Here is a 27,957-nt window from a genome sequence, read left to right as displayed (position 1 = left end):
TGCAGATCTTTTGTCTGTAAGTTTGAACACAAACAATGACCACCACTCGCAGAAGAAAAATGGGTGAAAAAGATACAGTTTTGTAGACACTGTATTAAGGAAACACACTGCAACTTAATTTGGGTAGCATCCTGTTTTAGCAGTGCTTATACATGGAAACGAAGGTATGCATGTTATCCTCCACTGGCTGCACAAAGCTGCATACACAGTTACCTGAAATATTCCCAAAAAGTTAATCAGGAAGATAAGTAAACTACTCCACACATGACACAAGCCAAAAAGCTGAGTTTTCAGGTCAATACAAAAAAGAGCAAGAACTTTCTGAGTAAAACTCTTCTAAAAAAAAAGAAATATCCAGGTGGAGTGTCTATGTGACAAAACTAAGCCTGGTACTTGAAACATACTGTTAAAAATCCTTTGAAACTTCATTCCTGTTACTATGTTCAAACGTTTTTGTTATGATGGACAAGTGAAACACGCTGATGCCCTAAGAGCTGTACTTCCAGCAGACGGCAGAAGGCAAACAGCTTTTCAGCCTGGGCAACTATGCTTTACTGCAACTTTGCAAACCTACTGTAAGAACTACTGTCGTGGCTTAAGCGCAGCTAGTAACTCAGAACCATGCAGCCGCTTCCTCACTCCCCCCCCTCCCCCAGCTTCTGCTCCCTGAGGGATGGGGAGGAGAATCGAAAGAATGTAACTCCCAAGGGTTGAGCTGGAGTAGCTGCACTGTCTGTTGCTTTGCCATCAGATCCAGAGACATCTTTTTCCCTTTGAAGGTGCTGGATAGTGTTAACAGGGCTCTGTAAGCATAGGCCCAGCATGTTGCCATGATTTGTCCGTCTCTGATACAACCAGGACAACACCACACCTCATTTAAGTGTTTTACTAATTTTTATGGATTTTGCACTTGTTCAGTGGTGAAGTTCCAAAGCACTGGAGGAGCCCACTGGCCTAGATACTTGCCCATACTATACTATCCCACACACCCTGCCACTCATGACTGTCCAGCCTTGGGGAAAATCTCTTGATCCTCCTACAAAATCATCTAACTCTAGACAAGAACCAAACCCAACTCTGCCTAACTTTCAAAATCAGACAAAATGGTCATTGGTAAAACACACTCTCTGCATGTGTTTCAACATGGTGATCCCCATCACAATCAGCAGGCAGGTCTCAAGGGTACCCAAAGGCCATTCAAAACCTTCAGAACTCTCAAATAATGCTGTAAATAGTCTGGTGCGGGAGCTGGGAGCATAAAGGGAATGTCTTCTTCATAGGCTGACCACCCAAGGGAGAAAAGTTGTGTAATTACTAAACATTTCCATTATATACCTCCCAAAATATAGGGGTGATGACCACACTGGGAACACAAGCCAGATCAGTTTCATGATTTACAAGTCACTACGATAAAGTACAGTGAAACAAGAACCTTAGCCCAAGCCCCCAGCCAATAAACACTAAAACAGCAAATACCGGCTGCAAGTAAGGTACGACATGCTGAAACTGTGAGATCAAGAGCAACAACTCTGAGAGCCAATAAACCAGCATTGTGACAAGTGACTATTAATCCAAAACAATGAATGCTTATCACAAATAGATTAGACAGACTCTGGTCAGATCTATCATTATCTCAACTGTTTGTATCCCATGTTGGGCGTCACGAAGAACTGTCATGATTTAAGCCCAGCCGGTAACTCAGAACCAAGCAGCTGCTCACTCCCCCTGCTTCTTCCTCCCCCTGCTGCCAGAGGGATGGGTAGGAGAATCCAAAAAGTGTAACTCCCATGGGTTGAGATAAGAACAGTCCAGTAACTAAGGTATAACACAAAAACACTGCTGCTACCACCAATAATGATAAGGGAAATAACAAGGGAAGAGAATGCAACCATCACCACTTGTTGACCAATACCCAGCCCAACCTGAGCAGCGATCTAGTCCTTCCAGGTAACTGCCCCGAGTTTATATACTGGGCATGATGTGTCGTGGTATGGAATACCCCTTTGGCCAGTTCTAGTCAGGTGTCCTGTCTCTGCTTCCTCCCAGCTTCCTCTCCTCCCTGGCAGAGCATGAGACCTTGGTCAGACTAAACATTACTTAGCAAAAACTAAAAACATTGGTGTTATCAGCACTGTTCCTAGGCTGGAAGTCAAAAACACAACACTGCACCAGCTACTAAGGAGAAAAATGATTGCTACTGCTGAACCCAGACAACTACCCAGCTTTCAGACTTTAGTTCACTGGCGACTTTGCTTTCTATATCCCCTTGTGCCCATTAAATAATGAATCCTTTCAATAGCAATTTATAAAATATTAAAAACTTCAGTTTCACTTTTACCTTAAAGTTATCATAAAAAACAAACTAATTTAGAAAAGAAGAAGGTCATAACTGCCTAAAAAGGAAACAGAACTTTGCTAAGACTTAAGAACTGGGGGAAAGAGGGCACAATTAAAGCCTTATACTAATAATATTAATAGACTTGCACTCTTTGTTCAACTCAAAACTAATACAAATGCAAATTTTCAGGAGAGAAGACTTACTACATAAATTAGTTTCAACAGAGGATCTCTAAGACCTTGCACCTACTGGTCCTATATACCCTGAAGGAGCTAAAAGCCTTTGTGAAGAAGTAAGCTGATTTTCTATTTTAAAATTCTTTTTTTGAATCATTAAAGCAATATAAGATGTCTCACACAATACTCTGAAGGAGTCAAGAGAGATCCCCTCCACCATGGGATCAGCAAAGTCACACTCCAAGAAACTTTTAAAAGTATTAACTCACTTCATGGATCTAGTTAGCTCCTTCCTCAGCATTACTTCTCTCTATTTATGACACTTACATGATCACCAGCACTGCAGTATGAAAAAAAATACCTCAAACACCTTCAATTACTGATTTTCACAACATACAAATATGGTGGAGCACCCTGCCATTCCCATTTTTCAGACAGGAATATGGAATGAGGGAAAACTTAATTGCAAAATAGTCTAATTGAAAAACTATTTTCAAAGTGTTTTCTCAGTACTCTTACTCTTTAACGCTCCTTTTGCCTGTGAACTTGAGTATTTGATTAAGTACCTCTCTGGTCTGAAGGCTAATGTTAAAACATTTTAGGTACATCTATAGCTATGCCCCACACAGTTTTCTGGCTAGTGTATGCAGTTGTAAAGGTTTCAGAGACTGCTTTATTATAATCATAGGCCTTTCAGATCAGGATGTGTGAAAATACACTAATAATCACAAAATTATTACAAAATGTGCCTAAGTAGACAAAATGAGTTTGCAGATACACTGAGAAAAGAAAACTTCTTCAGTGATTCAAACTTCTGCAAACAGGTTCAGATTCCTCCTCCCCCTCATCACACATAGAAGAGGGAATTACGCATGGAAGAGTCAGTGCAAAACACAACTACCACCATGTGTGTAAGATTACTCTCATCCTAATTTGAACAGACTCAGTATTGTATGTTTTGTTCCCCTGCTGCTATTTCACAGTGCATCATCTACGATTACTTAAAAATATATTACTTGCAGTAAATAGTTCAGAAAGAAAACGATGCATTTTTGAAAAGGCTACTACAGCAAATGCCCATCCTTTCCAAGAAGGAGCACGAACACACAGCTCAGACTTTTGGGTATTCAAAAGCATTAGCCTTTAAACGAAACAACAACCATCAATGTCAAATGTGCAGTCACCTCCTCGAGTTAAGGTGCTTCTAAGAAATACCTTAAGAGTCTTCCCTGAAAAATGCTCTGCATTTGCATTTTCTACTGAAATGAATGAAACAGAATGAAATACTATTCCCAAAAAGCATTCAACAATTCAAGCAGTGCCAACCCTGCCTTCAGAGGACATGGCTCCTTCCACATGTAGTCAGGGTCCTGCTCCCCTGACACAACTCCTCCATGAGCCACCTTGTCCTCTGCATAGAGCAGCAACCACCTCTCACACACAGCTTTCATTCTTCATTTAATTTTCACCAACACTGTCCACAGCTTTTTTTTTGTTGCACCCTCCAAAGTCCAAATAAAAGGGAGGTGGTGATAGTTTCATATCACATGCTCCCATCTGTGCTTTCAGCTCCTGAACATAATCTCAATATACATAAACATCTAGCTTGAGACCAACCTTCCTCAGGCTTTTATTTCACATTCATAGTAAATGTGATGCTCAGCTATTTCTTAAACACCACGAGTGTCTCAGTCATTACCTGTGTATCTAAATACTGCTCTACACACATTCAGGTTACACTGCTTGTTGGGGCACCAGCTCACGATACTGCTCTCTGGATGGGAGAGTGCTGGTTTGCTCCATTAGATGTAAGGACACTCAGCAGTTACACACCATACTTTGTTTTACAATGTTGCACAAGCATTAACTAACCTGCCTAGCACCCTGTGAGTGAGGAAGTATTACCTATTTTATTTTATAAATAGGAAACAGACAGTTTAAGTGATTTGCCCTGGGCCACACAGCAAGTCATTGGACAGCCAGGAGTGCAACAACGCTCTGCCTGCAGGTAGCCTGCCAAGTCGCTCATTCCTGCCCTGCCTACAGAAAGCCAAAGGAGAGACCTTCCTCCTGGTTGGCCAAAGAAGAGACATTCCCACAGCCAAGACCCCATGAGGAAGGGGTCTCCTGAAAAAGGGCTTGTGCATGTAACTGCAAGGGAAGCTCAGGGTTTTGTGTTTTCACTTGCCACAGTGCATCCTAAACACCTTCAACACAATTCAGTGAATTTAAAAATGTACTGTTATCATGTGAAAAACAATTCGCTTTACAGAGTTTTTTTTAGTTGAGAGCCCCATAAAAATACCAGTAGAGTAAGAGAGGCTCCACAGTCTCCTCCTCTTACTACCCTGCGGTTTAAGCTTCTTAGAGCCTTTTAAGACGGATTGAACCAGAGGCTGTTGTCCAACTTTGTCACATCCAATAATCTGAGAAAAGCCTGACATGGCTTTCAGGTGAACCCAAGTGGTTCCTATTTACGCGTCCCAGCTAAACCGCTCAGAAAGACAGTTCAGTGCCACAGACATGCCAGAGTCTCTAGGACTGTTTTCCAGGACTGCCAAAAGGAACAGATACTTGAATCAGAAATCAGGATACGTACATTTCCTCAGCACAGCATCCTTTGAATATTTACAGGCAGCAAGATTTCTTTACATTTACCTCATTCTTTCCCAGCTCCCTTATTAGTCTGAAAGGAATGCACTGGATTTCCTTGCAGCATGATTAGCTGTTTTTAAGAAGCAGCCTTCTGGTTGCTGCATATACACTGGTAAAGAAAAAACATAATTGGGGAGCACATTTCATATTGTTGAAATGAAGTCCACTGAAGCCAGATTTTACAAGACATGACAATGTACTAATGCCAAACTGACACAAATTCTCATCTATGCGTTTTGGCTTTAATGGGTTAATTAGCTTGGCTGGATACAAATTTTAATTATCTGAGTTTGACATTAATGTCCTTGGAGTGTTGTCTATAAGAATTTGGGGAATCATAGACATTATTTTAGTTACTTCTGGAAACTGTGTGTTACACCGGGATTTAAATAGTAAGAACAGACAAGAACAGTGAGAACAGGTTGATCTATTTTGAAAAGTCAGACTTTGTGAAACAGGACAAACTGAAATGAAACTGAAGCCTGGTCTACCTTGCTAGGTTCGGTTAGTCTTTGGGGGAGTATCATAACATAGCAGGAGAGCTGGAACCAGATGATCTTTAAGGTCCCTTGCAACCCAAACCATTCTGTGATTCTGTGATATGCCATTTCTAGCACAGTTACAACCAACCCCTAAACAAAACAAGAACACCCCTCATGCAGTCTGTTAATGCAGCATGTTAACATTACTGAGGCTGGAGGTCATGTATGATGCAACCGAGTGCATATGCTCTACTCCTGAATCCTTTGGAGATGGAAGTTATTTCCTTGCAGAAGCACAGCACTACAGTAAGCACTACAGTACAACTACAAGAACTATTAATAGATCTAGTTATGTCATACTATTTTAAATGCATTACTTATTTTCTTGCTTTTAAGGGTCTGCATCAGTAGATCAATCATCTGAGGATTTTAAACTGTATTTCAATAAATATATATTTAATTTGCACCAAAATATGTTTTCAGTCAATAATTTTTTAATAAACTATCACAGGTTACTTGAAAGATCTGCAGCTCTGCAGAAAGAAGTATCTACTAAGAGCTTTTCAGAACACCCTTTCCTGGTTTTCTATTCTTTTTCTTTCATTTTTCTAAAGATGCATTTGTTTTAAGATTCAAAAGGGAATCCCAAAAAGCAATTTGCTTTTTGTGTATATGGATTTAAGCTCTCTTTGTGCTTGCAACCATATAAATAAATTAATTCTTCATAACAGCAACTGCACTAGTTTATAAAATGCAACACAACCCTTTGTGCAACAGCTTTGCGCCTTTTAATGACAACTTTCATTCTGTTTTCCATGTTCCCCTGCTATCAAAAAACAAAGTCATTTGGATATTTTTCTGTAAAAATATGTATAGATAATTTGGCTTTAGGAACACTAAGAAAATGCAACACATTTCCCTTTTAGGTTCACATACCTGTGTAATTGCTAGAATTGTATGAATACATTTAAATTCCTCCAAAATGAAGGAGGGTGGTATTTGAACAACCCTTCTCTCGCCCTGTAAGAATTACAAAAAGCTAGAGGCTTCTTTGAATCACAATAGATAACCTACAGAAAGGAGTCTGTGCTCCTTACTTTCTTCCCACTGTGTTCTGGTTAAAATACTGGGACTATGCTCCTCTGAGAAACCCAACACCTCCTGGCAACTGCAGAGCAAATCTAGAGCACTTAGCACTGCCCCTAAACAGCTCCTGATGCAACAAGGGTAAGGACGGAACTGATGGAGGTTATAAAGCTGAAAAGTGATCATAGCAAGAAATGGTAAACATACGTTCAAAAGCAGAGACAGAAAATTCTCCAGCATGTAGAAAAATAACAGACTTTTTTTTTTTTTAAATCAAGAAAAGCAACAGCTAGATTTCTCTGCAACATTGCCCACAATTTTGTCCTTTCCCCACAAAAAAGTGAGTGGGCAAGTTTGTGTTACATTCTTTAGAATATAAAGGAAGTTATTTTCACCCCTAAATGAAACACTAAAAACCTTGAAAGGCCTCACTCATTCACAGATGCAAAATGGAAAGCTTTCCCAACATATATTTTGGAGACAGTATCCTTTTTTTTCTGGAAATGCTGATAAGGAACAAATTCAAACTGGTCCTCATCCTCCTGGATGATCTTATTTATTAAAAACAATGGTATCTGTTAAACCCCATATACTAAGCTATCGGTCAATTTTGATTGACACAAATATTTGTATTAAAGGTTACATACTGCAATTTACAATTGGGTACTATCACAATACTGTATGTTAATGTAATCAGTATCTTCATTTCATTAATTCATTTGCAGCATGACACTGCAAGGGTATTCTTACATACACTGAAGGCACAATTGCTAAGTAGTTCAACAATTCTCCTTTAAGTGGGATTTTTTTATCTGATAAATTTTTAACACAATAAAACCACTCCTAGTTCCACGCACAGATTTTAATTTCCCACCTTTTTAAGTGTTTAGACACTTGGAATACCTAGCATCCTGAATTAATCCACAAATATTTGTAAGAAAAATCTATTCAATTTCTTTCTATAGTAACTACCACAGGGACTATTGTAATGAAAAATTTCCCATCTTAAAGAATTAATATGATTACTGATACAGAGAAAAAATGTAATTTATATCATCACAAACACGTAGAAGATATAATCCCATATTCACAGAAAGAATCTTTATTCCCTCTTTGAATTCTGAGACAATACAGTCTTGCCTTGAGGAGAACGGAAATATTATGAAGTACCTTAAGCAAGATAATTGTAAGAGAAAAACCTACAATTGCATTATTGTTGTGCTAAACTGTGACATACTTAAAAAGCTAATTTCTTTTATTATAATGGAATTTGGTGTGTATATCCTTTAATCTCCTTCACTATTTCTTCACATTTTTCACACAAACATATGTGTAATGTGTTTCCCATTATCTGTACTACCTGGCTTAACTGCAACAAATTTAAAACAATTAAAAATATATTTCACAATGCCATAAACTTCACTGGATTTATTTTTTTAACAGTTTTGGAACTAACAACATCTAGACTGTCACAAAAATGCACAGCAAATAAAGACCCACTGCAACTCAGATATTATTCAAGAAGACATGATCAATATTTTATGAAAAGGTAACATTTGACATGAGTGACTGTCCCAAATTTTACCAAATACATTTCAACCAATCACAGCGCTGAACAGTCTGCATCTAAATCAAAAGCTAAGCAAACAAAAATGTAGCCCCAAAATAGGGCTTTCTATAGCTATGTCAGTTAAAGTGCATTTATAATGCAGTACAGTCACTCTTCAATTATTCCTTTCAGTTAAATAAATTTTAACAAAGAAATTCATCTGCTGTGTCTGGGTATTTCTCTATTCCATGGACACAAACATTTTTTTCACTCATTCACCTTTAAAAGGCAAATTTAACAAAACTACTAAGACAAAAAAGATGACCTAGTTAGTACAAAATAATATTTAAAGCTTTTATATATAGTACACTCATACTGCTACCCCTAAGTTCCAAGGCTTTATGCTTACTGACATGATTTGATTTATCTGGCATTATTACTGCTTAAGCGTGAAAATTCATATTGTCCATTCGTGTATGAATTCAACACACACGGGAGGAATCAAACTGTAAAGAAAATTTTCTGTGAACCTTGATTAAATTAACTCTTAGGGCAGTAGCATCCTCAAAGGCAAAAAGGGTCACCCTAGTGACTAAAGGCCTTCAGTGGGCAGACCCCCACAAAACCAGCCAAAGCCAATAAAGAAAACACCCCAGAACCAGCAAAAAAACAACACTCAGAAGGGAGTTTCGGGAGTCTCTTACCCTTTGCTATCTAAGCATCAGTCCCACTACAGAACTTAAGCACCAAGCAGATGCTTTCCCACTCCTCACCATTCAGGAGAGCGTGACACAATAAGCAATGAAAATGTGTGCCTTGTATTTATTTCCTTACAACTCTTAATTTATGTTATAGCACTGAATTATTAGCGCTACAGTAATTAAGTTCATTTTCGTCATCTGAACAGATTTGACCAGTTAGTTATGAAAAAAATGCCCATCTAAATTAGAGCAGTATTGGCTAAAAAAAAATGTAGGTCACTGAAGAAACAAATCAAGAAACAAACATTGCCAAATATCTGTTCAGGAAGCAATTCCAGCATGCTCTTTGCCCTGTTCAAACCCCAATTCCTATACATCAAGACCTTTAAGCACACACTAACCATAAGTACATGCTTAAAAAACCTTTGCTGTGTTAGGACCTTCTAACTGGCACACCAGACATGCAGGACTGCTTGCAGTGTAATCCTCTGCAGGAAGCATGACCTCTTTTCCAGTGTGTTTGACCTACACATGGAATTTATGTCCAAAACAAAAAGATTATGCACCAAAAATCAAATCATGTTGTGTCAATGTAATGATAACACCCAATATACATCACCCTGAAAACTATGCCCACAAAATGCCAGTGAAATCAGAAGTCATACCTATGAAAATAGATACATGAAAAGAGACTTTAAACTACTGCTTGTGAAACACCAGTCTTTCACATTTGTGCCATAAGTGACAAATTCACATTATCCTGCAATGGCCTACAGGTCTTTCACATACACAACCTTTTCTTCTAGCTAAGCTAGTAAAGTGCCAAATATTCTCCTCTAAGTTGCCCTTATTTAGTGTGAAAACAGTTGAAATAATTCGTGTCAGTTGTATTTTTTAAAACAGAAATGTGTATCTATGAAGGAATGTAATTTTTTTCAGAATCATATCTACTAATACAGGTTTTGTGATCTAAAATTGAATATGGTCCTTTAAAGAAAAAGTTTTTAGTTAATATCTGTGTTTTGGAGCCTCCCACTGGCAGCCATCACACAGCTGAAGTGAACTACCAGCTGCATAGAGGGTTTATATCCAGCATCAAAGACTATTTTGCTTTAAAAGAAATTAGTATTTCTGAGTTCGTATTTTAAATGCAATTTAAAAGATCATAAAGGAAAGAATTCAGCATTTATTGTGTGTCTCCCAGCAGACTACTTAATGCTCAAACATCTACTATGCAAAGGTCAAACGATTTCAATGAATGTAATGGTGACAAAAATATCCTGCAGCACTGAAAAAAGTATCAGATGATCAAGGAAAAAGATACGGACCTGAGATCTCACAAGAGTCACAATAAATAACGTAGATTCAGTTCAGTAACAAAGAAAATTGCAAAGTTGTGTCGGGAGAACCAGATTAAGAAAGATAATAGGTAAAATACAAATTATGTACTTTTGGCAACGTTCTTCATAAAGGAGTATTTTAAAGTAATACAGCAAATGAATTTTTATAAAAAAAATGACTTTTCTTACACAAATATTACTTGCACAGGGTTGAGTTAGAAAAACAAACTTATGCAGATGGGGAAGCTCTGGGGTATTCTGCGGCAGGCAGCACACGGATAGCAGAACTCAAACAAAAATCCAGTGTAAACAGTTGTGGAAGTTGTAGCAGCCACAGGGTAAAGCTGCAGTGAGCACTCATTCAGGAATGAGACAGATTACAGGTAAAACCAATACAAAAAAAATTTACTCAAATGCTTATCTGAAGCAAGCAGCAAAGGCTACTAGGTACCAATTTATTTTCCGTTTCATTGTGCTTTTCCTTCCTTGACATTTACACCAAATATTTTAGGCACTCATTCTTTCTCACATAAGGAGGTTCCAAAGTGCACGGTGCACACTACTTCCTGGTGGTCCCAGCTCTTCAAAGCCAAGATCTCACCAACTAAAAAGAGCTGGAAACACAACCGAAAATTGCCTGTCTGCCTCTGTGATGTGCTACTATAGAAGATGAATTTGCTGGTCACCAAGAGCACATCTGGGCCGATCCAGTGGATCTCTCCATATCAGTGGACAGGAACACCAAGGACAGGAGGCAGAAATGCATCTAAGCAGCAAGTGAGAAACAAACAAACAAATGAACCAACAAGCAGGAGTTAAGCATGCGCAGAGAAGAAAGGTGGAAAATTACATGGACAAATCAAAAAAATAACTAAAACAGAGGAGAAGGCAGCAAAGACGAGACAAGAGAACAGAATACAGGTTTATAGTATCTATACAGAATATGTAAACAGAACATAAGGTAACTAAGAAGCAAAAGTACAATGTGATGTTCACTTTCTGGAAGAAAATACAGCATTTCGCATGTTAAAGCAAAAGGGGGGTTTTAGTTTAGTTTGATTTTTTTTTTTTACTTTTGCATATAATACACAAAGGAATAAATCTTGGCTGATCTTGTATTCTAACATCTAATAACAAAACCTGAATTTTGGTAACTTAAGCTGATGCATCACTGGGAAAGAAAAAAGATCTGTCTAGATCTTTAGAAAAATTAGACATATGAAATAAAATATAATGTAAAGGTGGAAAATAAGGTGCTAAACTGATATTACATCTGAACGAGAATTCTGACAGTGAACTCACAAAAACACAGTGTAGATGCTACTGATTTAGCAATACAAAGACACATAATTTTGACTATTAAATTATATTCAGAAGCATACATACGTTTTTTTCTGTGCTCAACCAGCTCAACAGCCTGCTTTGCTGAGCATTTGGAAAACCAGTTGTCCCCAAGCAGAACAGTAACCTCATTGGTATGGACAAGTTTTCCTGGCATGAAGGCAAGAGGTCCAAAAGGTACCTGTAAAAGGCAGAGAAGAAACTGCTAGAAATCACAAATAAAAATAAAACCCAGGCAGTGATTCATGCCTTAGTTTTTAACAAAAACTAAAATACAGAGTTAAGAAATTAAAATTCTACACCAGTTATTTAATGACTAATCCCTCATATATATTCAAATTACCAGATCCATTTAAATTTAGTACCATACTTAAAATATTTGAAACCTGGTACTGAACTAGACAAGTGGGTTTGTGACATAAACTTACAGAATAGCCAAATGCTCACTTAATCTTAACATGTAAGCCTTGATGACAAAATTATTGTAATTTGGGTGAGCTACATGTTTGTTACAGACAGACTACATTCATCTCCTAAAAACAGCAAGTTTAGCTCTGCTAAAATGTTAAAATATTTAAATAGGTATGGTCAACTCAAAGATGAGTTGCTTCTATCTGTCATGCTAATAGTAAGTACCTTAGAAAGCTCAGTGTAAATTTGTGGGACTACTAGCAGGACCACAGACTGCTTAAACTTGCTTTATCATTCACCAATGCGCAGACCTCAACCTTCTAGCAATGCTCCACCACAGAACACCCATTCTCTAGTAACTCTTCAAATACACAGAATACTTCAAACAGGAGTACATTGGAAATAAACACATTTTATAACTTTAAGAGGTGTTTCTTAAAAAGTGTAAGCCCTGTTTTAACATATACTGCAATGTCTGGGACATTGTTTTCACGAATTAAGACACCTTCCATGGGCCAAACTTCAGAGACTTGGGCAAGTCCCTGGGCAGGAGCCTTGGCTTTCTCCTCCAGTCCCTCAAACCTACTCATCTGGCTGCCTTTGGGCTTCAACTGCAAAGAAATGAGGCCAAAATCAAACTGAAGTTAAAATGGAGGTGACAAAACATCCACCTCAAGTTTTCTCTTTCTTAGAGTAAATAGAGATCTGTCTCAGCCAGTTTGTATCAGTTCCTTCTACTTCACTCCTCTCCCACCTCCTTCATTTCCTCAGGATAGCCACTTGCTTTCTCATCACACTTGTGCTGAAGCAGAGCATTTGGCTTAGTGGATCTATTTCCTTGGAAAATGATCTTCCCTAGCTCCAGTATCCAGGAGGGTACCAAGGTCTGAAACAGTTCTCCAGCAGGCAGGATCCTGACATTAAGGCTATGCTGAACGTGCTTTTTCACACATGCACCCATCCCAACTTGGTTTTCAAGCAGCAGACTGCACCACTCGCCTGTACACTCTTCCCCCAAAATGATGAAAGGATAATTGGAAACATATGAAAATATTTAGCTAACAGGATAGGAACTATTTATATACATTTAAAATAACAGATGCAAGTTGACATTACTGCTTTAACTGAAAATAAGCCCTAGCTAGCTTTTATTTTTTAACAGAGAGCTTTGTATGCTTCGAAACAACATGATCCTTTTGTTTTACAACATGTGGCCATACATATACACATAGTAAATGAACTACACGGAGCTTTGTATGCTTCGAAACAACATGAACCTTTTGTTTTACAACATGTGGCCATACATATACACATAGTAAATGAACTACACGCATAAAATCCAGCACTGAATCATTAGCATAAAAAAGGGAATCACTCTCTTTTTCCACATGGTAAGTGTACTCCAAGGCTGTCTTGCTAACAGTTCAATGCTATATGCTAAGCCAAGCTGCCAAGGAAGAAAACATACAGTCACTACGGGCTGAAATCAGTCATCCAGTTATTTACAGTACAACTTCCATCTCTCCAAAGATGTATCTTGAATTGGACTTGAGAAGGGAGGAGGGAAATGAAGAGAGAAAAGCCAATCTGGTCAAAATTCTGGTGAGCACAAGCCAACAGGGTAAAGTTTACACAGGGAGCTGTGCAGTTGTTAGGGAAGATTCAAAGCACCAGAAAAGATCGCTATGTCAATGTGAAGATCAGTGAAACAAAAATTAGCAGCACCTTTTTATGTAAAAATCAATGTTCAAGGGTTTACTTCCATGAATCAAGAAACACTACGGCCACTTTCTTCTCAGGAAATGACTAAGTACCATAATTCAGTCATAATTACAGTTTTCTATACAACAGATTTACATATTAAATATGTCAGGTTTTGTGTTAGCATTTATGTCCTCAGTTCTCAGTTGTCAGCAGCACTGTAATTTACAATGGATTTCAAATAAAAGAGAAAGAAAAGCAAAAGTGTAACTATTACCAGGAGACCCATAACAAGTACTATGTGGCCACCTGAGTAGCACCTCGCTACCTCTACAGATACCCAAGTTACTAAACATTTCAGTGTTTCCTTATGTGAACTCTACAGCGTACATACCATGACATCATATGATAGTTTATCAGGCAGCGTACGGAGTCGTTCCTGAAGAGCCTCATAATCACTCTCTACCTTCTTCCTGTTGACAAATTCAAATTGATTCTATTTCATGTCTAAAGTAAAGAGTTAACATTTTTCTGCTAGTAATTCAACAAACAAAAAATACAGGAACATAAACTATTTTACTCTTAAACACATACAGTTGATATATTAATAACTTATTTATAAAAGACTTGGGATGACAAACATGATATATTATTTTAGAACAATGTGTACTAAAATAGCATCATGATTATTTTAGATCGTGCATGTCTCTTTCTGAATTTGACTGGTGCAAAGAATCAGTTCTTCCACTAGAATTTGGCTTATCTCACTCCATGTTCATCAGTTATACCACCATCAATATTTAGAAAAATAACTGTTTAAAAATCCAGTTTATACTTTATAAGAGGCAAATTCTTCCAAGCAGCACTTGGAATAAAGATTCATGGCCTTGATTTGAGCTGACATGAACGGGCAAAATTTTAATTCATTCTTATTTTCACATGAACTTTGTGTTCCTACCAAGAGTCGACACGTGAAAGACGGCTTGACCACCAGGATTCTGTCATATCTTCAGTCCCTGACAAGGGACTTTCCAGGTGAGGAACATCCCTTCTACTGCCTCTCCATCCAAAATGTAAATAAGGCTCATGCTATATGTTGCCACCAAAGAGAGAAACGGCTTGGAAAACTTAAGACAAATTATTCCCCCAGCAGATACCTGGCTTTTCAGAGAGGATTTTGCAAAATGCAGGATTTCATTTGCTGCAGGGATTTTCCTTTGTGTGCAAAAGCAACTGGACCCCCTCTAAAAAAGCCTTCTTTTGGAAAGACATCCTTAAATACTTAAACTCAGCTGAAAAAGTCTTTTAACGGACTACTGCAACTCTGAAGGTGGTCAGAAATCAGCTCCTGCATGAAGTAACTCGCATATAAATGTCAGGTTTGATGATATTGTTTACTTGTACTTCAAAATAGTAAATGTGTATATGGTAGTAAATTCTGCAGTAAAAGCATGGAGCAGCACATTTAACAACACTGACCTGAGATGCAAATTACAGGTTTTCTGAGGATTCAGAAAAGCAATCTGTAAATGTGCTAAAAAATGAAAGTCAGAGTTGATAACACAACTCTCAAAATATTATCATTGATTTTCCTAGATTCATAAGCAGAATGAAATCTTCTTCAGCATTCATTATGAAAAATTATCTGATACTCCTGTGTTTTGACTCATTTGCTTCCATAGTTGAACTTTGCGGTAATCACCCTGCTTTATACCTGGAGTGCTTCAAACTTTAAGCTGCTGAACAGTCTTGGAAAAAAGAATTTAGGTTTTTATGCCACTTGGACATTAAAAGCCTATTCCAGCCTATTCCATATGGCTGCTTTGGTTTGACAGAAGATTTCTCCCCGACATTTTAGGCATGTTTATCTATCTACATCAACACGAAAATATAATTCACTTCCTTCAAAGAGGAAGAACAAACTCATGAATCTTAAAAAAATTCATTGAGATGTTGGGGGGGGGGGCAATATAATGACAATTTGGTGTCAACGATAACAATAAATTACTTAATGATATTTACAGAATCCAGCCTTTGCCTTGCATAAATCTGTGTTTGAGAAATGGACACTGATGCACTTCAACCATCCACTAAAAAACAAACATGACCCCCAAGACAACAGCCTAGCCTTGGTCTCAAATGTGAAGAGAGGCCTCCATGAGCAGAGAATGGTGTGAAAATCCCTCCCCACTTGCGACAGGATTAAATATTCCCATTGCTTCACGGATGAAAGTCACTCAACATTTCTTCATCAGTCTGAAAAGAAGGTGCTGCCTTTAAGTTCTGGCTGTTGCCTGCTAGCCAACAGCCTAGCCTTGGCCTCAAATGTGAAGAGAGGCCTTCATGAGCAGAGAATGGTGTGAAAATCCCTCCCCACTCGTGACAGGATTAAATATTCCCATTGCTTCACGGATGAAAGTCACTCAACATTTCTTCATCAGTCTGACAAGAAGGTGCTGCCTTTAAGGTCTGGCTGTTGCCTGCTGCTGAATAATGTGATCAGGATACAGGACAAATCACTTGCTACAAAAGCTATTTTGCTTTACAGAGCAAAGCAGACTTCTTTTTTCAGTATATTTCTTTTTTTTTACTACCCTTTGGTGATCAAGCCTCCACCATGGGAATCTCTAAAAGCACGGCCACATCCTGAACTGGGCCAGCAAGATAAAGAAAATTAAAATCAATCCTTTTAATTAATTGGCCTGAGACAGTATTACTTAAGGAAGGAGGCCAACATCCCTCTTTACCTATAGCTGATGGCCACACAAGCTCAATTCCCATACACAATGAAGAACATGAAGAGGGGGGATGAATATTGGGACTCCAGCTGTGAACATGTCCCAGAAGGGGAAACGCATGTCTAGATGCTTAATCCTGTACCAGGCCCATAACTGGATTCATGGCTTCACAAAGATACTTCAGAAAGTGAACTAAAAAAATTAAAAATAAAGCAACTGAATGGAAATAGATTAAAGCTGAGCATTTTTAAACCCTGTTGTTATTAACTCAGTTCTATTTAACATTCTTCTGTCACTGACTACTTAGAAGGTCTTATATGAGCAACTTAGTTGAAACAAGAGCACTCAGCTAGTACACAATCAAGATCTAAATAAGGGTACTAAATTTTAAATAATTTTTTATGAAATCAGATGCTGTATAAAACTGCTTTTCTACATAAAGGTAACAAACAAGTTAGGATTTCCTTTCCACATGCTATGCCCAAATTCCCCAAGGTCATCAGGCCATGGCCAGAGTTTGCATAAAAGCAAACACATTAGTAACTCCTCCTTCCAGAGGCCTCCCTTCTGACTTCACAAGCCTCAGCCACTTTTGTAAGAGTAAATAATTGTCACAACTTCACAAACTTTTAAAAGTCTGTTCAAATTTTAAGGCTTTTTGTCAGTTTTTTACTGAAAAATAATGTCTCTTAGTGAAAGAATGCACATGCAGAATTTTGTATGAGACCAATCTGGTAGGGACACTGCAAAGCTCCTGGAAAAGTCTGTGTGCTGGGGATATTCTACCTGCCTTCACCATGGCAGTACCAGGAGGCACTTCAATAATGTTTCTCTTATTGAAAATTAACGTGGTCTCTGAATTTTAAACATAAATGGAACATATTAGTTTTAGATTATTTTTGGGAGCCAATAGTCAGAATTTAATATGATGTGTATAGATTGCCTTGATTTTTTCCCTTTTATCCAGTGCTTGCAGCCTATGTGCATTTAAAGTAAAAACATTTGATACACACTAAATATAAATTATTTGCTTAGAGATCTTTCAGGCATGAAGAAAAAGCCTCTTAAAATAAATTTAAATATTATATGCTTGATGGTGTATAACCAAAGGTTTAATCTCACCACTAAAGGGGCAGTTGCTGTGACTCTGCAATAACCCTGCAGACAATAATCAAGACAGCTCCTGTTGTTCTCTCAGTAAAATCATGGTAAACACAGCATGGATATATTGTAATTTGATATCTGTAAGATCAACTGTTATATCTCCCAGTAACTCATAATACAAGGTTTCATTCACCATTAAATGTACATTTTCCTCACAAGCCATAGAAAACTGTTACTTACTAAGCATGTTTTCTATTAACCATAGATTGCCAACAGAGAAAAAAGTGCCCAGAGATAATTTTTTTATGTAACAAACCATTTCTTTCTAGCATTACAAACTAAGCTTTACCACATACTTTACCTGGGGAAACAACAGGGAAACATGACTTTCACACTGATTTAGCACATGGAGGAGGGGGAAGGAGAATTTACCTACTTGCTCCATAGTTAGAAAGAAACCAAGAATCATTAATTCTACCCTGGGAGTACCTTTGCACCAATCAGGCAACTTTAGCATTTACCCACAAGGTTACTTGGGGGAAAAAGACGAATGAGCTCAGCATTTAAAACAGAAGTATAAATACTAAGGCTCAGTGTATTTGTGATTTAAAGTCATGATATCAGTGGAAAATATATACATTTTCAAGAACATTTTCACTGTAACAATGCTGAGCTATCACTAATCCCCAAAACATGCTAGTAGGATTTGGCTATCATCAGAATCAATAGCAATACTTTATTAAAATATAACTAGGTTACTCATCAGTATTTTAGGCATGTAATCAAACATTTTTCACTTACCAGTGCTGGATTTTTTCTTGGCAGCTAGTGACCACCTGTCATCAAAACAGATAACTACTCATGAAAAAACAAGGCTAAGCACACAGCTGCAATGTCAATGCATCACAAACTAGAACAGCAGCATTACAGATTTGGTGGTGTCTCTATGTACATTTCTATTTGTCAGTGCAAAGGCAAGGGAATGGCAGTTCTTAAGCAGCACACTCTATCACACACTAATGCAGACCCATAACCACAGAAAAAAATTACAGCTTTTCAATTCATTTTTTGGTACAATACCTGCTCCATAACTATTACATGACACACAATAGTATACTACAAGAGTAGTAGGCTGTGCGATTTGCAGATCTATTTTCAGTGTTACATGTTCGCAGAATTAAAAAATAACATACATTATAACAAGACATCAATGTAACCTCCCTACTGAGTCATTAAAAACCAAAAACAAATGAACCCCACAGCACCAAAACATTTTTTCCTTCATCAACAAATGTCTCCACTGGCCATTTGGATTTGAAAAAGCACAAATTAATTTTGTGGTCCTTAAACACAAAGGCATCTGACACCATTATACGGGCTGCCAACTTCCCTCCTGTTATTTTCAGGTGTCACAAAAAGAGGAAATTTTAATCTGAGTATCTCACCTTATATCACAGGCTTTCCCTAGAGATCCAAAATAATTTACAAAAGAAAGAGCATTGCTAAAATGAAATTGTTTTCTTCTTTTTTAACTGTATTTTTTAGACTATGTAGGTATAGCAAACAGACAAGATGCTGAAACCTGTGACCTTGCCTGCCATAATTACCTGAAGATTTTGTCTTTCAAAACCTATTCTGACCTCTGAATAATGGTTACTAAAAATATAACACAATTTCATTCAATTATATGAAATGCAATGAAGCCATGGGGCAATTAAATATGTCTAGACATCTTCTCACTATAAGCATTTTCTAGATTATTTTTTCTTTACAAATTTTGCTTTTCCTAGAGCCAAAATAATGCTAATATTTGAAAGCAATTAATGAAAACAGTAACATACATTCAAGTACCACTGAAATCACTGGAGCAGATAATTCTTCCCCCCCCCCCCACCGCCAACAATTTTAATTTTTTTTTTTTCCATTTAGCATATGTGCATCTATTGTAGAACAGAGCTCAGACCCTTCACTTCCTACTCAAGGACTACTTTGTGAGCTAATAATTCTTTAAACAGAGTAAAGTACTTACATGAAAAGGATCAGCTCTACATTTGCGTTTATGCTATTTCATAATCCATCAGGAAATTCAGCCAGGTAGCTTGCCCCGCGTAAGCCAAGTTTAAATTTATCATTTGCTTTAAATGCCTATAAATCAAATGCCCAGCAAATATTTTCTTTAACATGCAAGCTAAGGTTAAGAGTAAATATGCAGACTTCTACATGATATCAACTCAGAAACCTGATTCATACTATTAATATTGAGCTCATTTTAAGAGTAAAGTTCCCATTAAAGGTATAAATCACACAGTGCTGAGTACAATGCTAGCCCACAATGGAGCCCACCAAAGACAAGTAGGAGAGTCAGAGCCTATTCTACCAACATCCCTCACCCTTTCAGATTTGGTAGGGATTGTGAAGCACGCAACATAATTTAGCACACAAAAATGTTTATGAAATCCTTTAAGAAAGTTTTAAATGGTTTAAATTAAGAAAGGTTTAAATGCCCACTACAGATGAAGATGGAAAAGACAGGAAGCTTCCCATTCCCAATACATGACTTCCCATGCACAAAGTGAGCTAAAAGCACAGAAAGTAAAACCCTGCAAACCAGAAGAGCAGCATGTTCATTAACCTCTACATGATAATCCTTTTATTGCTGCATATTAACTAGTTACATATTCATAATCATTTACATTATTTAGAGGACCTTGTATGAAAATTTCCAGGCTATATCCATTAGCTACAATGTTAAAGGTTAGAGAAGATAGTCTACGTAATGTTTCCAAGAAGCTTTTTTAATTAGTAAATATGTAAATTGAGCATATATGCTTTTTATGTTTTTAAAAAATAGCCCATCAGTAAAACAGCACAGGGGCATACGCTGTTTCCACTGCCCTTTATCCTCCTAAAAAAAAAAAAAAAAAAAAAAAAGAAATCAATAAGACAAATCAATTTTAATTTAATTCTTCTTCTTTGATACAATCTCTCTTGAAGGGATACTAAAGGGTGGAACCAACAACAAACCTCTTCCTCTCAGTGGCCAGCATAAAAGAGACCTTTTACAGAAGTGCTAAAATGTATCACCTTAAAAATGTTTCAGGCTGCACTTCTAGAACTGAGCTCTATTGAAAAAATAAATACTGAAGAACAGATGGAAATCAATTATGCATATGCCCCTTATTAGGTCAGTCCCACTGTTTGGATAACAACTGGTCTTATCACAGCAAAGAAACAAATAGATAAATATACAAACAAATCTTTGATCCTTTGCCTTTAATCAAACACAGGAAAATCATTAGTCTATCTTCCACATATGATTTATATCTAGAGCTACAATTAAAGAATGAAAATTCCTTTCAGGGTAAATAAAATAAAGGACCTATTTGCTTGTATATATGAGTTTTGTTTGTCTGGACACCTAGAGCCACCCACTACGCATTATTTCCAAGACGTAACAGTGAAGCAGTACCAATAAACACTGAATTCTCCCCTTTTAGGCATAAAAATGTAGAAGTTTATGAATGCATGTGCCTATCAATGGCTTATCTGCATACGAAAATAAGAACTACTCTTGCACCAAACTTAGCATTACCTAATCATGGGTCTGGTTATTAAAACAGAATCCACTGTTGGAAAACATATTCCATACTCTTAAAGCCAGTGGGCAAATACCTTGTTTCCTCCTTTTCTTCCAACAGTAACTTCTTAAAATTTAGTGCTTCTTGAGAGCCTGGACAGAGGCATACCGTGGGATAACCCTGGCAGAGCACACCTCTGTGCACCTATATATAATAACCCAAAGCATAATTCTTTCTGGATTAAAAAAGAAACTGGCAAAGCAGGAGAATACGCATTGGTTCTGCTTTTGTTACTACTAGGCTGAGCTATTTGAAGGAAGCATCCATTCCTGCTTTCAGGGAATCCCTTGTTTCCAGGTTGCACAATCAGAGTCGCAGCAGACCAGAAGGATTAATCCTACAATCACCTCACAGGTGTTTCCCAGTTCCACTATGTCAGTCTGAACCCAGTGCAGTTTGCAGGCTAGTGACTTACAAAGCACACTCAACTCATACCATTAAGCCAAAGAGTTCACTAGCCGTCTGAAGGCAGGAAATTCTTTTTGTGTGCAATACTTTGTCTTTTTCCAATCTACCTATTTAAAGCCCATCTTCTCCAAGATCTTCCATCTGAAGAGTTCAAAAACTCTTCCATGAATTAAAGCATAGTGCACTTTGGAAAAGTGCTGCACTGATTTTGCAGGATGAGTAACTTAGCCACTGGCATTGGAACTGAGCTAGGATCAGAAGCCACACCGCCTAACTCAGCAGCCAGGCATTACCATCACTTGCAGTATTTCCTTGGAAATTATGACAGGCAAGAAGGATGCTGTAGCACAAACCTTATTCTTACCTGTACACGCCTACCGGCCTCTAATCTATTCCACGTTATTCCCTCCTCTTCCCAGAAGGTCCACACTCTCACACACAAAAACATGTCTTTCTTCCCCTTCGTTTTTATAACCTGCTGCTTCTGCACGTTTCTATTATTAACAGGTGAACAGAATTGTCTGTGATGCTTCTGAGTACCAAGGTGGCACAGAAATAGTTCTGCTTTCCTTTCTAACCCAAGACTATCTGGTTTAATTTAGGTAGCTCTCCAAGATGGAATGCATGAATCTGAATGTCTCTACTTGTCAGCCAGGCACTGCCTACAGAATGGACTGGTTTAACACATGGAGGCTAATTCTTCTCTCTCACCTGCTTTGAATAGCAATAAGGTAAGCATATTTTACTTACGTTTCAGTTTGTGAAACACTGTAAGCAACAGAGCTGGTACTGGTATCATCTGCAGACACTTTCGGGTTCCAACACTAAATCTGCTGCATTTGAGCCAACCCATTATGTTCAAGCCTAAAGAACTAGACACTGATACTTTATATGAAAATTAATTTTAACAAAAATGATGGAAATAAAAACACCCCATCAGATTAGGAAGAGTTCCTGAATGAATGAGAGGTTTTTTCTACACTTGTGGCTATTAATGTGGAAATATGCACTATGGCACATAAGCAAAGTTCCTGTTTAAACTGCAACTCAGGTATCTGAGAGACCAAGTAGATAGGTGTGCTCTGTTTCTACATGCATAGTTGAGTATTTTGCTTCAAAACTGTGGTTTACAATCTGTCTGGTCTTCTGAAATTAGAAGCCAGGGACACTGATCTAACCCCAGCTCTGATTCTATTTCTTCTAGATGGCCTTGAGCAAATCACAACCTCTCAGTCTACATTTCTTCATCTGCAAAATGGGGATAATAGTATTAACCTACCCACCTCAGAGTGTTTAATGATGATTAATTAATGTGAGAAAAGCACTCTAAAGATGTAAGAGCACTATATAAGTGATAAAGCATTATTTACCACTTGAAAAGTAATCTGAATAAAATCAGATATGCAAGTAATTTGTTTACATGTAGCAATAATATAATTTGTGACTATTTAATCTTGAATTAGTCTCACTTTAAACATCCCTTTCAATCACATTCCCAGTTACTTAGGGAAAATGACAGTATGGAATACTTTTTGTGGAAGCAGAGCAAGTAATGAGGTGGTAATTAAAGTGAGGGCCTAATAAAGTCTAAAACCAATGATCTGCCTTCAGGAGACTGTTCCTGCCGTTTGGGCTGTTCAAATAATTGACCTTGGTTCTGTTGTTCAGAACCTTCCAAAAACTACACTGGAAGTGGATGCGGCTTTTCTGAGATGCAGATCCACATTTACAAGGCTAAATCCAAGATAATTTCCACTACTGACCCAATTCAGATGACTCCAACTCTGCACACAGTTTTAACTGCTTAACCTTCTACATCCAAGTTTTTACTGCAGAGCTGGCTCCATCTGTAAATGTTTGCAAGTATCAAAACCTGCTCTGCCATACAACTCATGCATGAGATTTCTCTGTCGTGCTCCCAAACCCTGAAACTTTACCAGCAAAATAACCAGCTCGCAATGACTTTACGTTACAGAAGAACACTAATGGATGGTCAAACATTTAATCATCTCTTGGTAACAAGGATGTAACAAGCCATATGCAAGATAAACATTTAAAATGAATTTTCATTTTTTTCCTCTAGGAAACACACAGCAACTGCTGATGGAGAAAGAATTAACATTTGCACAATTGTTTTTCCTAGAGCTTCATTTTCAATCAAAAAATCAAATAAAACTATTAAAAGTTCTTCAGTCTGTTGGCACACTGTATGATCTAATGGAAAAGGAAGAAAGTGTTTCTGAGCGTTCATTTATTAGATCATATTACTCAAAAACACTACATTTCAACAAATTATTAACATAAATCCCCCTTTGGGTGGAAACTTGTCTTCTGAAGAAATGTGTTTGGGAAGAATACTGAAGAAAAAGAGAGACTGAAAGAAATTTGAATCATAGCAAACATTTCTTTCTAAGGGAAAAATCTAATTTAAAAATATAATCACATTTTTTATCTTCCTCTACAAGAAAACAAGTGAAGATCTACTATTTTTATATTAATTGTGTACACAAAAGTGGATCTCTCAGCTTTGCAGTAGAAGTAGTACGTAACTATTATTTATCAATAAATAAAAACTAAGTTCTGACAAAAAATATTTTGGGGAGCTCAAAAATTCTACTTGAAAATCCTAAAACTTATAAAAAGCAGACAGTAAATGCCTTATCTCTTCTTTGCCACTGGGAATCCTGCCCTCTGAAGACTATTTTATGGTGTGACCACAGTTACAGGTCACGTAGACATAACTCGGGAGTTACCCTGCAGTAACAGTGGGACAGCCAGACAGGCAGGGTCACGTCACAGGAACCAGCACCCTCCCTGCTCACATCCAACCATGAGCTCCCAACACTTCTGGGCTATTTTGCTGTTTGTCAGTCCCCTTTGGGAGTCATTTCAATTCACAAACCAAGCAAAGCTCCCAAAGGCAGCAGGATGTTTTCTGCTAAGAGGGTAAGATTAATTAGCTCTGAACTGAACTAATCCAAGAGAGCCACAAACTCTCACCTTTCACTGGTAGCAAGTCAGTACCCATGTCATGTAACTGCCTCTTGAGACAGAGCTAAGGAACCTTAGTATTTTAATTTACTTCAGGTAAATGCATTCCTGTGGCTGTACCATACCCAAGCTAGCTCAGGTACCAAGACAGCAGTAGACAAATACAAACCCTGAACTCCCATGATCTAACTCAACAAACACCTCCAGCAGGTTTTGCAAGCGTTGATGTAGTCTATGGTGCAGTGACTACACTGCTAGCAATACCCAAATTAACTAGTTTAAAATTGCCATGAACCATGGCATCTGCCTCACAGACAGGTGCCTTCAGGCTGTGGTTCAACATTCAGCTGAAATCCTGAGTAAACTCACCCCTTCCTGTCTTCAGCTACTCAGCTCCACTGTCTTACCTTTCCAACCCCGACAAATCTGCTGGCAGACATTTGTGACGTTGCACAATCAACCAGATTAGAGAACCATGGCTGAACATGGCTGGCTGAACAACAATCCAGTAGGAAAAAAAGGCAAAAAAAAAGTTCACAACAAAGTTTGGGTTTAAGCTGGATCCCAATGCAGGTCACTGAGCACCGTCAAATGTGCCACCCTAAAATTGCTAAAAGGTGAAAACAAGTGGGCACAAAAAAAAATAAGAAGTTGTTCACCAAACTGAAGTAATCTCCTTCCTGGACAACTCAAGTGGTCATTAATGGAATTTCTGAACAAGGGACTGAGGCTGCTCACAACTGCTCTAACTTGGTACAAGTGCGGCCACGGCTCAAAGGGCCAGCCCAGTTTCACCCACTGCTAGCCCTGTATCTCCCCGCCACATTTATGCTCGCATCTGATATGACCATTTTGTGTGCATTACTGGATGCCTCTTACCCTCAGCAAGCTGATCACAAGCGCTGGTACAAAAGTGGTTGAGGGGTTCACTCTTTTTGTGACAGTGAAGTGGCAGCCTATGCAAACAGACAAGAGAAACCATAAAACCAGCAACTGCACAGTGCAGCCTGGTGAAAACAAAGTCCCAGTTCAATTGCTGCTCTGAGGGCCTCAAGATAGCAAGCTCCAAGCTAGCAGTTTAGTTACCAGTGAGGCAGAACACATACACTTGCCCGCTCCAGAATAAAGGCAAAACTCTTTATAAACTCTTTTGTGAATTTGTGACTTTAATTACCATTAAAAAAAAAATATTTAAGATCTGATAATTAATTGCACAATTCTTCACACTATATAAACCGGTGGGTATTTAATTCATGGTAATAAGAACATAGACAAATACTGACTATAAAAAGTAGAAGTGATGATCAATTAACACTGTCAAAACAGTATTACATTGAAAGCTTCTAAATAATGACTGAATTAGCCTATTTACTTGAAAGCAGTGTGTGAGAAAACATTACTGGAACCTACTATTACAAAAAAAGCACTGGATGGGCTGGAGTGGATGTCACCGCAAGTTTCTGAAGATGTAACTGTTCAGGTACCTTTGAAAAAGGAATATGGGAAATGAAGCTTCAGACAGGCATTTTCAAAAAAGACATGTCAAACCAAGCTTCAGACACTCTGTTAACTTTTCTCAAGCAGCTACTGTGAAAACTGAAGTCTGACTGCACTGCTGTCTCATACCCAGGCTTTCTCTAAAGCCTGTTAGCATGGGTGGAGGCTGGAAAAAGTGCAACACCCTGGGAGACGCAGCACTAGAAAGCTCATTGAACCTCACCTGCCAAGTCTGCAGGCAAGCACTTACAGATTTCCAGGGACTCCTGCAGCAGCATGAAGTCTACAAGACCCTACTCAGTCTCACTGATCTTTTCCAGACTGAAGGAACAGTTTTAAAACTGCCAAGCTGCTGATTTCACAGCACACATGCTACTTGAAAAAGCCTTGAACAGAAGCAACTACCTCCAGAAGTAATTCATGTAAGCATACAATAATTTAAAAGAACGTAAGATTAGGGTTCTGTGACTTGTTTCTCCATAACCCACCTGTAAGTTGTTTGACCATTAAAAAACTGCAAGTACCCAAAATCTTGAAAACAATTTTGAAATTAAAGATCGTCCAGTTCAACCATTAAAATTCAGAAAAATATAACACAACATACAGTGGTTAATGAGTTACTGCAATAGCAGCACTAAATCTAATTGTGCTTTGTTGTCATGATGAGTGACACAAGCTTAAGGAAAGTCTTTCCTAAAAAGAAAATAAACAAATGTGTTTGTCAGTGCAATTAAAAAATAATAATACTAATTAAAAAAAAAAAAGTATTGCCAACAAATGCTGGAATCCTTTACATTCTCCATGCCCATGTTTGCACTCCACAAACGTCTCTTGGGTCTAGTTGGTTCTGTAATGTCTCCCATTACACGTACCTTCCTTGCATTTCTCAGAAACTATAGAATTTATCAACCCACTGTAAATTCACTGTCTGCACAAGTCGTACCAAATCATACATATCTGACTTATCAACTTCCCATCAGTTAGTAATCCCAACCCATCTGATTGCAGACATAGATGTATATCAAATATTATGTTTAAACGCACACTCTACAGCATGAGAAGGCACCTATTTAAATATTCATTTTATAATTCCTGTACTAACTTGCAATAGATTTAAAACAGTATTTCCAGCTAGCATATATTGCTTTTGCAAGTAATCCATGATGCATACATTATATTCTTCTTACAGGAATATTGAAAACTTCACACAGGCACTGTGCTTCCAGTGATGATCTTTATCATGAAAATTACTAGATATTCTCTATAATTTATCCCCAAGATACACATTCTAAGTCATGTTTTTATACAAAGTGCCTTTTGTGGGAGCACTGAAAATGGCTTCTAACAGTTTGGTCTTGCCATTGCTACAGATTAACAACATGAAAGCCGTCCAACCAGCAAGCAGTCCTAAACAAGAATTAAAATTACTTTTCACCAGGGGTCCTAAACCTGAAGTTGCAGTCTCAATCAGATTAAAGATAGAAACTCATGAACATCCTGCTCTTTTAATACTCTCAAACAGGAAGGAAGCCTCAGCTCACGTGCTTTCCAGAGCAGCTCTTTAGCACTCAAAAGCTCAAACTCATAGCAGAACCAGGGTTGTACAGTGGCCTGGACGTTAAAATAATCAACCATGATTCAAATATTAATTCTGCAGATAGGTAATGCTGTATTTCACTGTTACAGTCAAGGCTGCCTTCAGATTAATGGAATAAATTCTTATTCTCTATACTTAATCAAGCATCACTGGGACAGCATAACATCACAGTAATTAACAAAAATACATATGCCTGTTTAAATG

At 37.8% G+C, this 27,957-nt stretch overlaps 1 protein-coding gene across 2 annotated transcripts in view; it reads right to left on the bottom strand.

Annotated features, from left to right (window-relative positions):
- The window catches only part of URI1 (URI1 prefoldin like chaperone), a 44,430-nt gene that overhangs the window by 13,981 nt on the left and 2,492 nt on the right, over window positions 1–27,957 (bottom strand). The window contains exons 2-4 of one of the 2 annotated variants that reach the window (XM_061469108.1): window positions 18,424–18,458; window positions 14,175–14,253; window positions 11,714–11,849 (exon numbers count right to left, since the gene is read on the bottom strand). In XM_061469108.1, coding sequence (XP_061325092.1) covers window positions 11,714–11,849; window positions 14,175–14,253; window positions 18,424–18,458 — 250 coding nt within the window. The remainder of the gene's footprint in view (window positions 1–11,713; window positions 11,850–14,174; window positions 14,254–18,423; window positions 18,459–27,957) is intronic. The other variant, XM_061469109.1, reaches the window with a different exon arrangement.

The sequence above is a fragment of the Pezoporus flaviventris genome, unplaced genomic scaffold, assembly GCF_033815535.1.
Source record: "Pezoporus flaviventris isolate CSIRO_AGI_PZ_B2104156 unplaced genomic scaffold, CSIRO_AGI_Pfla_v1 ptg000054l, whole genome shotgun sequence".
Taxonomy (NCBI): domain Eukaryota; kingdom Metazoa; phylum Chordata; class Aves; order Psittaciformes; family Psittacidae; genus Pezoporus; species Pezoporus flaviventris.
This window is presented reverse-complemented; position numbering and strand designations above follow the sequence as displayed.